General features: G+C 33.6%; 3 protein-coding genes across 5 annotated transcripts; all 3 read left to right on the top strand.

Annotated features, from left to right (window-relative positions):
• The first annotated feature begins 1604 nt into the window (after window positions 1–1604).
• LOC133305479 (cation/H(+) antiporter 28-like) lies at window positions 1605–4917 on the top strand. Its single transcript, XM_061505715.1, has 4 exons — window positions 1605–1757; window positions 1848–2843; window positions 3405–4001; window positions 4309–4917. The coding sequence occupies exons 1-4, from the start codon at window positions 1605–1607 to the stop codon at window positions 4915–4917; spliced, it is 2355 nt and encodes a 784-aa protein (XP_061361699.1).
• A 3444-nt stretch (window positions 4918–8361) lies between these two features.
• LOC133305450 (mediator of RNA polymerase II transcription subunit 20a-like) lies at window positions 8362–11118 on the top strand. Of its 3 annotated transcripts, none has more exons than XM_061505679.1 (6): window positions 8362–8464; window positions 8539–8681; window positions 8777–8955; window positions 9044–9133; window positions 10371–10612; window positions 10712–11118. In XM_061505679.1, the coding sequence occupies exons 1-5, from the start codon at window positions 8451–8453 to the stop codon at window positions 10599–10601; spliced, it is 657 nt and encodes a 218-aa protein (XP_061361663.1). In that variant the 5' UTR covers window positions 8362–8450; the 3' UTR covers window positions 10602–10612; window positions 10712–11118. The 3 variants fall into 3 exon arrangements, with proteins under 3 accessions (XP_061361663.1, XP_061361661.1, XP_061361660.1); XM_061505677.1 differs by having other exon boundaries at window positions 10371–10636; XM_061505676.1 differs by having other exon boundaries at window positions 10371–11117.
• A 1771-nt stretch (window positions 11119–12889) lies between these two features.
• On the top strand, window positions 12890–16114 carry LOC133305518 (uncharacterized). Its single transcript, XM_061505762.1, has 11 exons — window positions 12890–12964; window positions 13242–13309; window positions 13450–13505; window positions 13599–13656; window positions 13765–13804; window positions 14539–14652; window positions 14769–14800; window positions 14925–14985; window positions 15285–15376; window positions 15465–15701; window positions 15823–16114. Exons 2-11 carry the CDS (start codon window positions 13265–13267, stop codon window positions 15970–15972), a joined length of 885 nt encoding a protein of 294 aa, XP_061361746.1. The 5' UTR covers window positions 12890–12964; window positions 13242–13264; the 3' UTR covers window positions 15973–16114.
• Window positions 16115–16507: the final 393 nt, after the last annotated feature.

Genomic DNA, 16507 nt, shown 5'->3' with positions numbered 1-16507 from the left:
TTTTTTTTTTTTTAAATTATAAATTAAATATTAAAAACTACAAATTTAATAATAAAAACTTTTTAATTTTTATTAATTAGTTTGTAATTTTTGAAATAAATATTTATTTAATAAAATAATATGATACTTATTTTTTGGAGTGTTAAAGTGAATTTTTTATATTAAAATGTTGAATTACCATGTTCATTGTGTTGAGTAAATGGGAACCATGCTAGGAAAGAATTACTACGAAATGAGTTAGACAGTAATTCATTATAATGAGTGGGCTAGGTGTTAAATTTTAACTCAAAATCTTAAAATATTAGATTATGAGTATTTTTTTATTTATTTATATCTACGGAATTACGTTTACACGTGAAATATTTGTTTTGCTAAAGTTTTTGTCCTTAGACCTTTTAGAATGTTGTTGGACTAGACGTACCCTTCATCCACTTTGTTTGGTCCGGATAAATTACTTGTTGAATTTATTTGACAGTCGAAATATTATTTCAGCCAACATTTGTACCGTCAATGTCATCATACACATCTTTAATATAACATATCGCAAACTTGTGTTTAGGGGATCAAATTTATAAGTTTTATGAATATAATGTTGCTTGACATTTTTTGTGTCATGTCATATACACATAAATATTATGAATTTCACTGCATAGAAAAAGAGAAAAAAAAAATAGAATAAATCCCATATCTTTTTTAGTATGTAGAAAAAAGAAGTTGGATCATGACATACCTATAATATTTGTGTATAATGTTAGATAATTATTAGCGAAGTCTAGACTTAAATTTTAACACTCTAAATGTTAGATACAAGAAGTTTTATTGTTATAATAATAATTATTTTAAAAAAGAACTATTAAAATTGAAATACCTTTTTCCTTACAATTATCGCATGAGCTTTCTTTGTAATATAAAACCTGTCTTGTATCTATTTATCTGGTAAATTTTATAATTCACTGTAGTCACCCCTAAAAATGACATAAATTTGATGTAAAATAAATTCTTCGGTTCGGTAATGACATTTTCTAAATAACCCAGAAATGTATCAAATCATACACACCAAAATATAAAGGGTGTATAGCTCTCAAACTACCTTGTTATTCTTTTATACTCCATTAGAAAAATTATGTAAGATGGAGCACCGTGGCATTTTCAAATAATTAGTGATGTAGATTTAGTAGAACATGTGATTTATCCATGTTTTCCGGTTTATGATCCTCCTCTCCCGCAGTGTCCAAATCCTCCAATTCACGAACCTACATTTGTGTTCTACTTCCATTTACGTGTTATACAAGTGAGAGTAGTGTTCCATCATTGTCTCCTGAAAGTAAGCTATTAATAACGACCACTCGCTTCTACCAGAGGCTTTGGCCAAAAATTGGCGACAATTGATCATGAGCAAAACAAAAAAGAAAAAGAAAAAAAAAAATGGGAACGAAAAATTGTGTACTTGGCGATGAGACTGTAAGGAAGAAAGATATAAGAGTAAGCTAGAGAAAAAAGAAAAGCAAGGCATATACAAACATAAATACATACATATATACATATGTATATATATATATATACATATTTACCTAATCAAACCTCAAATAGTTTTTGGTGGGCCAATGGCGTTAGTCCAATGTTCAGAGAAGCTAGGCTCCCTCATGCTTCAATTAGGCAAAAATTTCGTTATGTTCATGGTGATGGTTATTGCATGCAATGGTTTACATTTCCTACTAAGGCCTTTTTCACAACCTCGCATTACTTCTGACATAATTGTAAGCCTTCCTCTCATAATGAACAATAAAAATATACATAGTACTGAAAAATGAAGTTTCTGATGCTAGCTGTTAATCATGTTTATGCAGGTAGGACTAGTTATGGGCAACGTACCTTTTTTACGTGAACTATATGCGGGATTCAACAGGACGTTTGAGTTTATCATTGATTTTGGTATGGTGTGTTACATGTTTGCCTTGGGAATAGAAATGGATCCTTACGTACTATTCAAACGACCAACTAGGGATGTTCACATTGCTTACGCAGCAGTAATATCCACGTTCATGCTAGCCCTTTTCACAACCCCAATTCTCCGCATCTTCTCAGGAAAACATGGAATAGAATTCATCATCTGCTTATGTATTTTCCTTTCTAGCACAGCATCCCCAGTCTTGACCCGTCTAATAACTCACCTCAAAATAGGTAAGTCTGATATTGGGAAGCTTGTCATAGCAGCAGGGATGCACTCAGATTGCTTGTGCATTTTGCTTCTTTCAGTTGGCTACATTTCTATGCCATTGGATACATTTTGCAATGATGTGGAAGTAAAGAACCGTCTTAAGAAGACCATTATAATGGGGTGTGCAGTTATTGGGCAGACATTGTTGGCAGCCATAGTTTCACCAATTTTTATGAATTGGGTTGACAACGAAAACCCAGAAGGAAAACCCATGAAAGGTTCACACCTGGTACTGTCAATTGCCTTCATGACAATGGTTTGTGCCTCCTCAACTCTATATGACTACAGTCCAATTCTAAGTGCGTTTATAACAGGGGTTTGTTTTCCCCGGAATGGAAGAGTTTCCAAATGGGTTATAGGCAAAATCAACTACATGTTGAACATCATCTTCTTTCCCATCTTTTTCTTGTGGATGGGTTATGCAGCTCATTTCAGGGAGTTTGAGGTTGGACAGCTATCAACATGGATGAGATTATTTGTACCCATAGTGGTAGTGACGTTAGGTAAAATTGCTGGAACAGTTATTTCTGGGGCAATGCTTGGCTTTCACTGGCCTGAATCTGTTGCAATCGGATTGCTCCTCTCGGTCAAGGGCCATTTTCATATCTACATAGCTGTCAAATTGGCAAGTATTCTCATTTTCTCAAATAGTTGCCTGCCCTTTCATATGTGTCAATTCAAATTTCTAGCATTGTAACTTTTATGATGTCTCCAAGTGATGTCAACTACCATCATGTACGTTGAGTGTCAAAATGTTTCCATTTTATGCGTGAATTGACATAGCAGCATGCTTCTAACCCAGAGAATTTGAAGTATTAAATAATAAAGGATGACACATTTTCCTTCACCAATGACACTAAGTGCAGCATTTGAATCTTGCTTGTTGAACATCAGGAAATCTAAGTCATTTGAAAATCCAGTATAGGAGCATTATGTAGACAAAAGGCAAAAGTTAGCCTCAGAAGAGATATTTTCTTTGAATCTATATCTCTCCTTAAGCAGAAATATATGATATTGAGAATCTAGGAAGGGTGTAGAGACTCACTTATAATTGTTAAACAAAAAGACACATGCAGCAGAAAGAGATAACTCTGTAATAGCTAAACTTTTTTCAGAATTGTAACAAAAATAACTGAAATCATGTTTACCATTAAATCAATCTCATAGCTTGTCCTTCTGTTATCAGATTGGTTGTGGCGTCAGCAGTGTTTCCTCCAGCATTGCTATGCTAATTGCAGTATTTTTCACGGTGGTGCATGGCCCCACAGTTGTGGCAAATATCATCAAACGTGCCAGGAAGAGAGCACCTACTCATCGCATGGCCCTCCAATTGCTCGATCCATTAAGTGAGCTAAGGATACTTCTGTGCGTTCATGGACCTGACAATGTTCCTGCTTCCATCAACTTCATGGAGATCTCAAGGGGGACAGCAGACCCTGGCATTCTTGTATATGTTGCTGAAATGATTGAACTAACTGAACAATTAGCAGCCACAGTAGAGAGGGGTGAGGGAGTACTAGCAACAATTGTGAAAGACAAGAAAGTCATGGAGATGAGAGACCAAGTAACCAGCTCCTTTCAAGCCTATGTAGATGAGGATGGTGATGGTATTACGCTCAAAAGGACATTGGCAGTGTCAACAATCAATAACATGGCAAGGGACATTTGCGTTTTAGCAGAAGACTTGATGATTGCCCTCATCATATTACCATTCCACATGAGCCAGCGTCAGGATGGAAAATTGGATAGTGGCAATCAAGGGTTCAGACATGTGAACCGAAAGGTATTTATTTTCAGGAATTTTTTTTTTTACAATTTGAACCTATGAACTCTCATCCAAAATAGAGTTTGAAGTTTTAACCAAATATGATCTCTTATCAGTTCATCTTTGATATCATTAAGGAAAAGAAATATCAGAAAATCTTAGACAGTATATTGAAGTTAGAGCAACATAGTTCCAAGTTATAGTCTCACCTATACGTTACTGTCTTTTAAAAATCGATATGCTTTATTGTTTTGTTAGTGTAGAGTACACAAAAGAAACAACTTACTTGCGAAGTACTTGAATTAATAGATATTTTGTTGAACAGGTATTGAGGAGTGCTCCTTGTTCGGTGGGGATTCTAGTGAACAGAGGCTTTGGATCCATTGAAAAGATATCAAGATGTGAGGCATCCGTGAAAGTGGCAGTAATATTCATTGGTGGAAAAGATGATAGAGAAGCACTTGCCTATGCAGGTCTAGTAGCTAGGCATAAAGGAGTAAAACTCACAGTAATAAGATTTCTGGTAGATACAAGTGCAGAATCCTCAAGATTAGCAGCTTATAGGGTAAGCATTCCAGGGCTGGAGGAGGAGATGGGATTGGATGATGAATACTTTGCACAGTTCTATGAAAAGCATATAGTTGGAGGTCGTATTTCCTATACGGAGAAACATCTTGCAAATGCAGCTGAGACCTTCTCCACTCTCAGATCATTTGAAGGTCAATACTCACTGGTCATAGTAGGAAGAGAAGGTGGAGTGAACTCTATATTGACAAGGGGGATGAATGACTGGCAACATTGCCCAGAACTTGGACCAATAGGGGATGTTCTTTCAGGATCAGACTTCTTAATGACAGTCTCTGTGTTGATAATCCAACAACACAAACTCAGAGGAGAATTAGATGGACTTGATGATGACTTCTCTATAATGTAGCTGTAGACTGTATGGGTAACGTAGAGGTAGATAGTTAGATGATAATTGTAGCAAGGAAACAGAAAATTGCTAGAGCCACATTGTGAATATTGTAAAGATAAATGTAAAATTTGATAAGAGGTTTTACTTTTATCAGAATGTTACAATAATATATAGATCGTGCATTCAGCAGTAATGTCTCCAGGGGCACCCCATAAGTGCATTGGTGCATTTCATCCTTATTCACCACAGATTAAGACCGCATATTCAACGGAATTCCGTTAGTATCACTAATAGTTGCATCTAAATAATAGAAGTCTACTCTTTAAATAATTACAATACAATAATCTAAACAATGAATGGCCACCCAAAAGCAGAGGCTGATGGCTTGATTTGGAAGATAAATCATCCACCACCCAGCTTTCAATTTCCAATCCTTCAGCTTCTTTGATTGTTGTATTCCTTATTAATTATGGGCTTAGTTATGGCCGGAGATCTCTCTATAACTCTTATGTATTTATTTTCGAAACAAGTGAGAATTGATCCCATGACCTAATACAACTTACACATACCTCTCAGCACTAGATTAATCTCAATGGCTTCTATGACTCTTATAGTGTGTAAGAAGAGCACAAGAAACTTAGAGTCCATTCAGCTGCTAAGAGTTAGGGTTTCTTGAAACCAATATATATTCTACGTTTATAGTCATCAGTCTCTAGAGGTCTTTGTTTTCTGGTAACAGAGGCTGAGTTAAGATCATTTTCCTGAAAGTGAGAGAGTGCCTACCTCCCTTTCCCTAGAGATATTCTGAAAGGTCTGTTGCCAACTAGCTATATTCGTGTTATGAGGGAGACGAAATCAGTTATACACACAAGGACCGGTGCATATAGTTCCTACCCGGTGCATATACTTGAATCAAAGGCCAATAATGTACTTACATGGTGGGGTTGGTATTCTGTGAGGTCTTACTTCAATTGCTCCCGCTTTTACGATAATGTTGTTGAAGTATTGAGGGACCCAATGTCTAGTGCCGTTTTTGTATGCTATTACTTACATAGTTCAGTTGTTTTAATTTTGAGTTAACATTCATAAAATTGAGAGGGAGCATTGGAATAATGCCATGAAAAGGAAGGGAAGGATACCATTCTCTTCACTCGGAAGAAATAAGAATAAAAAGAATTAGAATAGTCCTCTTGTAATTGTATAGGGGAGGGGGGACATTCATTGAAAAAAATGTAAAGAAAGAAGCATCACTCTCATTATTTATTCACTGGATCATCAAAATGAAAGCAACCAAGTACTTGAACTGTCCAAGTCAGCTGGAGGAAAAAAGAGTTCCGATTCTGAAGGTGATGGTGTGGTGAGTGACTCGGATCAAGGCAGTCAAAATCGAGATTTTACCTAAAATCGAAAAGGAAATAAAAAATCGTAAAATCGTAATACAAATCGTAAATTTTACCTGCACTCTAAAATTAAATTTTTACATACATATACTTATGTATAAAAAAAATTAAGAAAAATAGACTACTTGCCACCATCCTTATACATTTGCATACAATTGTCACACTCTAAGGGTCTAAGCTAATAAATCATTCAAGTTATTATCATCGAAGACATTCTGTTCCACGTGATCTTCAACTACATCATTCAAAATTGTCTTATCTAAACTTTCATCATGAGATAAAGTTCCTTCATTTTCCATAATCCATTCATCTCCGGATGAAATATCAGCAATGTTATATTCAACAATTTTTCTAACTTGCTTAACATCATTCCAATAGTTAAAATCGGGATTTAAATTTTAAAATCGGGACTTAAGTAAAAGTCTAAATCGAGATTTTATATTGGAAATGATTTTAAGTGAAATCTAAATCGTTTTTGCAAAAATAAATCGTTAAAATTGAGATTTTAAGACTTAAATCCAGATTTTAACTACTATGAGTGGGATTGTCGTTGTGTATTTTTTTCCAAATAAAGGGTAAGTAATGGTTGCACTCGCAGGGTTCGGAGTTTTTCAGGCACAATTTAGTTTTTATCATTTGAAATAAATTATTATTATTTTAAGTTTACTATTCTTACTATCTGATTGATTATTATTGAATTAATTTGAAATCAATGGCTAAAAAGTTAAGAAAAATTAACTACCGATGATTTCAAATTGATCCAACAGTAACTAATTGATAATTAGGCTAAAATAATTGTAAGTATAACCTTCTCCAAAATAAATATGTAATTTTTTTTAAAAAAAATGGTATTTATTTTTAAAAAATATTAAAGAAAATTATTATATTAAATATTGATGGAAAAATATTTATCATTTCAAAAGATAAAATTTTATGTCATTTTAAGTAAAATTATTATGTTTTGATAGATTTTTTTTACTTTTTTTCCTTCAAAAAATAAAAAGGAGAGAGAGAGAAAAAGAGTTTTGAGGAAAAAAGAAGGTAAAAGTCACAAAAATATAATAATTTTATTTAAAACAACATAAAATCATGTCTTTAAAATGATAAATATATTTTTCAATATTAAATTATCATTTTGATTGTGCATAGTAAATTAAGAAATGGCATTAGAAAAAAAAGGCGATAAATTAACGTGCTGGGATGCAATGATCACTAAAATTAACAATATTGTGAGGCATGGAGTAAATTTAAATGTTTAGCGTAAATTAATGAGTTGGGATGCAACCAGTGGGTTTAGCGTGTTAGATACAAGGGACATAGCATATCGTTGGGCCCAGCAGCAGGACAAAGATACATTGTGTTCGACAATATGTCTGTGCCAATGGTGCACGTGACCAAATAAGACTCGCTGTACCTGACAACGGGTGTTCTAAATGGTATATTGGTTAATTTTAGAAAAATGGCATTTCGGTAATTTTATTTTCCAAAAAAATGACGTTTGATCGTTTTTTTGAGAGAAAAATAAAGAAAAAAATATTTATTATTTTAAAAAACATAATTTATGTTATTTTTAGTAAAATTATTATGTTTTAATAAATTTTTCCTTTATCTCCTTCACAAAATAAAAAAAAAAGAGTATTGTGTAAAAAACAAAAACAAAAAAAAGTAAAAAACCACAGAATGACACAAAGTTGCGTCACATGTTTTTTCCAAAAATAAAATTGAGTAAATACTATTTTCGATCCTCAACAAATTTTACGATATTCACCTTAGTCGCTAACAAATAAAAAAACTATTCGTAGTCCTTAAAAAATTTAAAATAGATTCATTTTAATCCTTTTAAGGAACTAATGTGAATTTTTTTAAATTTATGAAGGACCGCAATTTCAACTAAATAAATCTATTATAATTTTATCGAAAAGACCACAAATAATCTATTTATTTGTTATGAGACGTCATGAAATTTGGTAAAGATGAAAAAGAGTATTTACTTAGTAAAATTATGGAAGCAAAATGACACAAAAAAAGTACCGCATTTAAACGACAGCGTGCGAGGAAATAGGATCCTGGGTTTGGAAACGCAAGCATCTTCTGTGTGAATCGAATAGCAGGGAAGTAGTCCCTCTGGGCTTGGAATTACGAGAACTGAGGATGCCTATCAGATGGTATGAGCAAAATGAATTCCATATTTGTTTCAATTATTTTAAAGTTGTGATTTTTTTGCGGTTTTCTCTGTTAGGATTCTGCACTGGCAACCCAACCAAGGAACTATGGTGAACAGCCAAACATTGAATGAAATTTCACAGTGCGTCGAGAACCTCAACGGCGTCAAAGACGGAAGATGGAAAGCTACCCTCACATTCTACAGACCCAATTTGCGAGGTTGCCTCTTCTTCCTTAATCGCTTCCTTTTTTTTTCTTTTTCTTAATTTTCTCTCTGAAACCCTTTCATTCTGATTTTCATGGTCGCCCCGCAGACCAATCAATCCCTATCGATTTCCCGCGTGATTTTCTGGGGATATCGCTGCTGGAGCAGCCCAACAAATACTACTTCATAATTCGGGGCCATAAGATTGTTCTTGAGGCTGATTCTTCAATCTTGACTATAATGGAGAAACTCCAGTCCTATAAATCCAAAGTGGCTCTTCATTTCGAAGTAACTGTTTTCCGTTTTTTATTTTGCTTGTGTCATGATTTTTACGTTTTATTGTCTTCTTGCTCAGTTGTTTATGTTGATGGTGCAGGGAGTGCAGTATAAACTGGGTGACTTTCAGCTGAGAGTGATTAAGGTTGTTCCCAATCAAGCTGAAAGTCTGAGAGGAATTTTGATGGAGGTAACCGCCTCTGAATTTTGTCTGTATTCTTCATGATTTTTTTTGGTGATACATGTTTGTTTCTTGTTCTTGATATGGTTATGATGACGAGAAACATAAGGTCTAAATGTTACCTCTTGAGTTAATCTGACTGTCACTGCTTGAAACTTTGGAAAGGAAATGTACAGAATCCATTGCAATGGTGGTTGTCTGGCTAGTCTCATTCAAGTATCATCTGGTTATTGAGATAGCTTTTGGTTTTCTTTATGATAAGCCAGATTGACCACCTTGTGCAGTTTGTGATATGAGAATTGACTGCATGAATAGTCTTGTACTCCCTTATTTAATTAGAGGGATTTTTTTTATTTTTTTTTCTTTGGCTTCCTTTTGAGAACAAGCCTTTTACTCCTGTCTTTAATCAATTGAGTTGTATTTCATGTTTTTGGTGAATAATAAACCTTTGGACTGAAAATACCGCACTCCTTAAAATCTTTACTTTTTAAGTGAAATCCAGTTGATTTCCTATATTTTTTTTCCTCTCCCAGTCACTCCCCTCACATGTCATGAGAAAATGAGTGTTATCTGGGGTGGATAATCTTTCCTTCAACATATTGTGGGGCTAAGATTTATCACTTTGATTGGAGAGGAATTCACTTCTGGAATTCAAATGGAATGGTGCATCTTGACAATTTTCTTTTGGTGGTGGCGGTGGTGGTTCACAATACGCATCTTACATGGTGCACTGTTAGGATTTGTACAATAGTAAGTTAGTAACTTACATGGTCCAAATGAAGAAAGAAGACATCCAAGTAATAGTTTCTCGATGTGATGTGATGCGATGCGAGCATTTTACTTTGTGCCTTTTTAGTTAGAAAGTGGATTAATAACTGTAACTTGCACTTAAGACGGAGTGAACGTTTAATTGTTATATATGGATTAAAAAGTTTAAAACGTTATGAAGATACAGATATGCACACTATTATGATTAGAAGACTTTATGTTTTATCTGCTTAGTTTAGTCTTAAAAGACCTCTTCCCTTTGAAGATTGGCTATTGTTACTCCCTCTTCCCCCCTTAAAAGATCGGCTTTGTTGTAGGGTGGGTGGAATAATCTTGCTTAGTTTGCTCTCTTTTTATTTATTTTTTGCTTAATTTAATTATTCAATACTCATTCTATGCATGGCGTCTTCATAGTTGTTGAGTTTTAGAATAACACTGCTTCTGTAAGTATGTATTCAAGTTTGTAAGTTTTCTGCAGATTGAGTATCTCCCTATTTCTTCCGTTGAAAAATCTAGGCAAATTATGGAAGAGTTCATTGATATGTGGCGAGAAGTGGTGTCTAAAAAATCATTACCGGGTCATTTCATGCATGCGGATCCAAATTATGCAGAGTATGGGCTATCTGACAATTATACTTCTCAACATACAGCTGTTCAGTATGCTGCTGCGTTAGCCCAACTAATTGCATCAGTGCAGTTAAGGAGTTAGGACAATTGAAGGTTTTTGGTTTTCATCTGTTACTTGTAAGACTGCACCTTTCCATTGATGTGAACACTGAACAGCCAACTTTCTCGGTTCAATAACTTGTGTCATTGCAGGTGTCTTACCTTGATTGTATTTAGCTGTTTGAAGCCGAAATATATCAACTTATAAGGGGAATTTGGGTCCCTTCAGGGGGTGGGGTGGGGGACTTTGGTGATGCTCGTATTGTTTTCCAGATATCAAAGGCAACATGGATGTTCTGCTTCTCTAGTTACTGAACTCCAAGAATGTGAAAACATGGTAATTGTGATTGTGAAATTGATTTTTGTTGTCTCTTTCTGTCTCCTTCAGTTTTATTTATTTCTGAATTTTGCATTTTGAGGATCTTGATCCTTATTTTATATCTAATGATAAATATTATCTGTACTTAAAAAAACTTTCCTGCATGCAACATCTTGTATTAGTTTACAAAAGGGGCGAGTAGTTAAAGTTAAAGACGTTTGGTATATTGGTCTCACAAAGGCCACACAAATTGTAATATTACGTGTGGTTGGATAAATTTATTTTAAGGATTTTTTAGGAGCTGGTTGTACTTCTTATCTCTATAGCTTATTTACTATCACTTTTTAACCGTTATATTAAATCCAAATTAATAGCTCTCAAATATAATAAAATAAAATTACATTTTGGGTTCCACATCATTACTTCTTTCTCTTGATCATCCATGCCACGTACATTCTCTCTTTTCAATTTCACGATAAGCTTCCAGTGTGAAATGGAAGAGAAGAATGGTCACGATATTATGACGTTATTGGAATTGTTGAGATTCACCTACTCGAGACTTGGCCATGATATTAATTACGTTGAGGGCGAGTGTATCAATTTCAGAATTTTGATTGCCATTATCAATATTAGGGTTCTGGAAAATTGAATTGGAAATTGGGAAGATTCCAAAATTTACCGAGTAAATCCAACCAAAGTATCACATGTCATGTGGGATCAGACTTCAGAGTATAACTTTTTTTGTTTTAATTTTATTGTGTTTGAGAGCCATTAATTTAGAACTGATCTAACGATTAAACGGTGATAACAAGTGTGGTAAAATTATGAGGTAATACTATAACTTACCCTTTTTTTAAACCCTTTTTGAGATAATATATTTGCCTTTAGGGGAAGGCAGAGCTATATATGGTGTACAAAATAACACAATGACATTAAAAGTAGTGATGAAGGGAAATTATTTTCTATGAAATGATAAAGTATTGACTATAAGACGTTGTAAAAGTTAAGAAAGTTTCTAAATCTGTATGTTTTATTTTATTTTTTATTTTTTTATTTTATACCTAAAAGTTTAGACTAAGGGAAGATTTGCTTCGATGCGAAATTAAGAAATACGCCAGCCTAAACAATGATTTATACATAGAATGTATTCTCATCAATAAGTTGCCTCAGAATCGAATGATTCTTTATAATAAAAAATAAAGTAAAATATAATTTCTCGAATAAGAAAATAAAAACTAACATCTTGCCAAAGTCTTAATCACGAATAAAACAAAAAAAGAAAGAAATAGTTAGCTAAGATTTTCACTCATTTAAAATATTTTAAGATATTGTTAAAACTAAATATACACCATCTTTAATTTTAGATATGCATGAATGCATGTCCACCTTATTAAAGCAGAATAATTATTTTTATTCTACAGTTTGGCGATTATAAAATGAAATGATTTGTTATTTGTCATATGTAATCAATTAAGAATAAAATCAAAGTTAATCTAAATGCAATTGGTATCCTCTTTACTTCTCTCTTATATGATGTGTGAACTTAAAAAAGAATGAGTGATGTGCGAAATTAATTTTCTATACAACTTGATAGCAAAAAGTATTTATAGTTCAAAAATATTATTTTATTTGATGAGGGGAAATTGAAATGAATAGAATTATTAGGATTTAATAAATCTATGAGATATTTTCTTGTGATATTTTAGATGATAGCTGCGTACTTAAAATTAATTGTGAGATATGAAAATTAGGTTAGGATATGTTTTAAAAGAAATTGATGGGAGGGGCTGAACCTTTAGCCATCACTGTTCTCCCGCACTCCGGATTAGTCTCATAACCGGCTCAAAGAGTCGAAGCTCGTGGGGATACCGGAGGGAGCCAACTCGTCTCGAAGAGATAATTAGGGTTGGTAACTCCAAAAAAAAAAAAAAAAGTAAATTTTTTTTTCCATTTCTAAAAATCACAAAATAAAATAAGAGAAAAGCCGTTTCCGTTGCTAAAAGTAGCCTTAGGTTTTAGACTTTAGTAGTGGGGCGAATGACTGCCGCTCAAACAAACCTTTGTTTGAGGTCTCTCCGATCAAACAAGTAAAGTCCCATCCCATGTTTCTGTCATATATGTTTGCGTCTATTTCACTTCGTATCTTGCAAATTCTTATTATCAGATGATTCACTTTTTATCCGGAATTGTTCAAACAACGTAACATACTCTGTTTCCAATAACTAATATTCATACATTGTTTTTTCGTTATGTTTCGATCCAATAATCAGCAACGTTTTGTTTTCTTCGCACGCCTCACTTGTGATTGTTCTCTGTGTTTTTAAGGTTTAAAGTGTCTTATTTAGAATTTGTTTTCATTCTTAGTTTGAGATCAACATTAGACTCTTATGGATTCAGAGACTTCCAAGAACACCGCTGGCCCTCGAAGAAAGGTTTGATTTGATATTGTTCAATACATTTGTTACTTATTATTAATACTACTACTATTTCATTTCATTTTTTAAACGTGAAGTTAAATTATTTATTCCTCTGTTGACGTTGTTCTTTTGGCGAATAATCTGAGACATTGCAGGTAAAATTTGTGCCAAGAGCTCCACCTCGTCGAGTGCCAAAGCTAGAAGTTAAAACGTGTGTATCATTTTGGTTTAACAGTAGTTTGCGTAACAGCTTAATTTGATGTTCCTCTAATTTGTCCTGCTTCTTACTGTTCTGTTTCTGCAGTGAAGTTGTTGAGGATGCAGATGCAGTCAACGCTAGGGATCTCCTGCGGCGTTTCAATGTACATATGATTTCAATTTGATTGACAGCCCTTATTCAACTTTTACACTGACTTTCACTTTAGTATTTTCTTGTTGAAATTTTATTATTATTATTAATATTTTTGTAGGAGAGTGCGATGAATGCAAAGCCCAAGGTTGAGAAAAAAGGTTTAATATTTTACACCTTTTGGTATTGATATTCTTTGATCCAATTTTGTTTGACTTTTATTTATATCTGAAGCATTGATTTTCTGTTTTGATCATCTCAAGCGGTGTTTGATCTTTTTGTTCTTGGTAACTTCATCAGGAAAACAGATCCTACTTTTCTAATAAATCCTCAATAAGTGAAGGTTCCCATGAATGTTTCAGTCATTAAAGTAAAAAACTTGGATTTACTATTAAATAAGCGTCTCTAGAGAGACCAATTTTATACCTGAAGTCACGAACAGAGCAATTTCTCCATGGAGTAAAGTCAATTTTTTTACTACATTATCTTCGTATCTGATTGTGTTAGTTGAATAGAGAAGAGCACTAAGTGAATATTTACTAAGATTATGTCTCATATTGCAAAACTCATAAGAGAATCAAAATAATCCCTTTTTTATGGGATTAGTTTCTGCATTTTCATTTTCAGTGAACACGTGATTCTTAACCTGCAGAGATTTACCATTTACTCTCTCAAATGTTTGTGCGATTCCTATTAATGCCTATACAAGTTCCTCACACTTTGTTGATTATAAGTAAAATTGAAGTTGGGCAATTCGGATATTTATCATCTTATCCGTCTATCATATATAGAGATATCAGAATGATGCCTGACATGATGCCCTTTTCACTAAAGCAGAATTAGCACCATTCTTTCTGTTTTCTAAAATTGCATTGTTCATATTTATTGTTTGCAGTATCAGCGTCACAAATTGCTTTTGGTTATGGAGGTGAATCAACTTCTATCAAATCATATGGGATTCCCAGGGGTGGGAGCAATACCAACGGAAGTCAGAATTCAGCATTCAACGGTATTGCAACTATCTAGGCATTTTCATCTAACAGAATGCTATTAAGATGTTTTGCTCTTTGCTGCATGGTTTTTCCTTCTCTTAACAACATTTTTGTAATGCTTTAATAACCACAGGTGCGAGAGAGAAAGAATACAAAGAACCATGGGTAAGTATACTGAATGAAATAAATATGCTTTCTTATTGATTTATTGTTTTTATCCGTTTCCTGTGTGGTGTAATCGTTCGTGCTTGTTTTATTCTGAAGTATTTGTTGTTGGATGTTGCTACAGGACTATTACAGTTATTATCCTGTAACTCTTCCCCTGAGGAAGCCATATTCAGGAAACCCAGGTATATTCCCAGAAGCATCTTTGGAAAAAAGAAAAGAGAAGAAAACAAAAATAGTGAAGTATGGAATTTCAGTATCATGGAAATTGAGTGATCTGAACTAGTCAATTTAGTAACAAAACTTGTTCTGCCCATTTACAAAATTATGAGGTTTTAGTTACATTGACATAGTTTCCACTGTTCACTTGAATTTTTTTTCTTTCTTTGGAGTCAAGAACTTATTTCATTGCTACGTTGAAAATAAAACACTCTTTGCATTATGTAATATTAAGTCGTATTAACTCCACATATTATTGTGGTAGAATATCTTGATGAGGAGGAATTTGGGGAGGCTGAAGAATCCAGAACTTATGATGAAAATTCATCAAAGCCAGCAATGGAGCTTGGCCTTTTGGTAGGTAAACTGAAATTTATGAAATCAAATCTATTAAGTTCAGCTTTTTTTAATTATTATAATAACGTTTTGAGCAAATTGTTGGTAGGAGGACAACCCAGAGGCAAAAATGTTTTTGATTCATTTACCACCAACTTTGCCTATGATTAAACAATCAGCTACTGCTGGTCGCCAAGATGTTAATGAGAACTCTAAACCTCCAAGAGGTTCAAAAGATGTGGAGAAACCCTGTAAGTTGAACGAATTACCATCTGGCTTCATGGGTAAAATGCTTGTATACAGGAGTGGTGCAATCAAGCTGAAACTTGGTGATACCCTTTATGATGTGAGTACTGTATTTACATGATAAACAGGATGCAGATCCGAGCGCTATTTTATCATTTCTTATTTTTAAAATACTCAATACTACGGAAGGCCTTATACCAATATTTTTAAAATGGTTGCAGGTTTCCTCGGGTTTGAATTGTTCGTTTGCTGAAGACTTGGTTGCTATCAATACTGCACAAAAGCATTGTTCCTCAATTGGGGAGATCAGCAAGCATGCCACTTTAACCCCGGACATAGATGCCATAATTGGCAGTCTGGCTGATTTATGATAAATTCAATGCATTTCGTTTTAAAATAATTTGCATTATATTTATGAAATTGTTAAAATTTTATGTCTTAAAAATATAAAGTATGAGGTTTTCTTGATTGCAAAGGAAAACAACTGCTTACTTAAGGAAAGGAAAATAGAGATACGTCTATGTAATGTGTTTTCTTATTTCTCATTCTTGAGAGTTTCCGTTTCTTCAGATTATGTCAGAAATTTCTCAGGTAGCCAGCGCAATCATTGAATTAAAAATAACATCATGGAATCATATCGAAGTTTATTTATTATGACTTGTATTGCGTGTGGATCTTGCACGACATCGTATGGTGCCTCCATAATGAGGACATACTTTTTTTTTTCTTTTTTTTTTTAATTATGGGAATCTTATATTCTTATGTAGTTTCAATTGCATTTTAATGTTAAAAAAAATAATCATTTTGTTGTACTGACTAACCAAAATGTTTAGCTAGAACTAGCATTCATGGTCAATATGGTAGTTGTTGCTTGTTGGAGGACAACACCATAATGGTCGTTGTTCG

The sequence above is a fragment of the Gastrolobium bilobum genome, unplaced genomic scaffold (genome assembly GCF_033153095.1).
Source record: "Gastrolobium bilobum isolate Gb01-03AN ecotype WA unplaced genomic scaffold, APGP_CSIRO_Gbil_v1 utg1221, whole genome shotgun sequence".
NCBI lineage: Eukaryota > Viridiplantae > Streptophyta > Magnoliopsida > Fabales > Fabaceae > Gastrolobium > Gastrolobium bilobum.
Note: the sequence above shows the minus strand (reverse complement) of the source record. Positions and strands in the feature narration are given on the sequence as shown.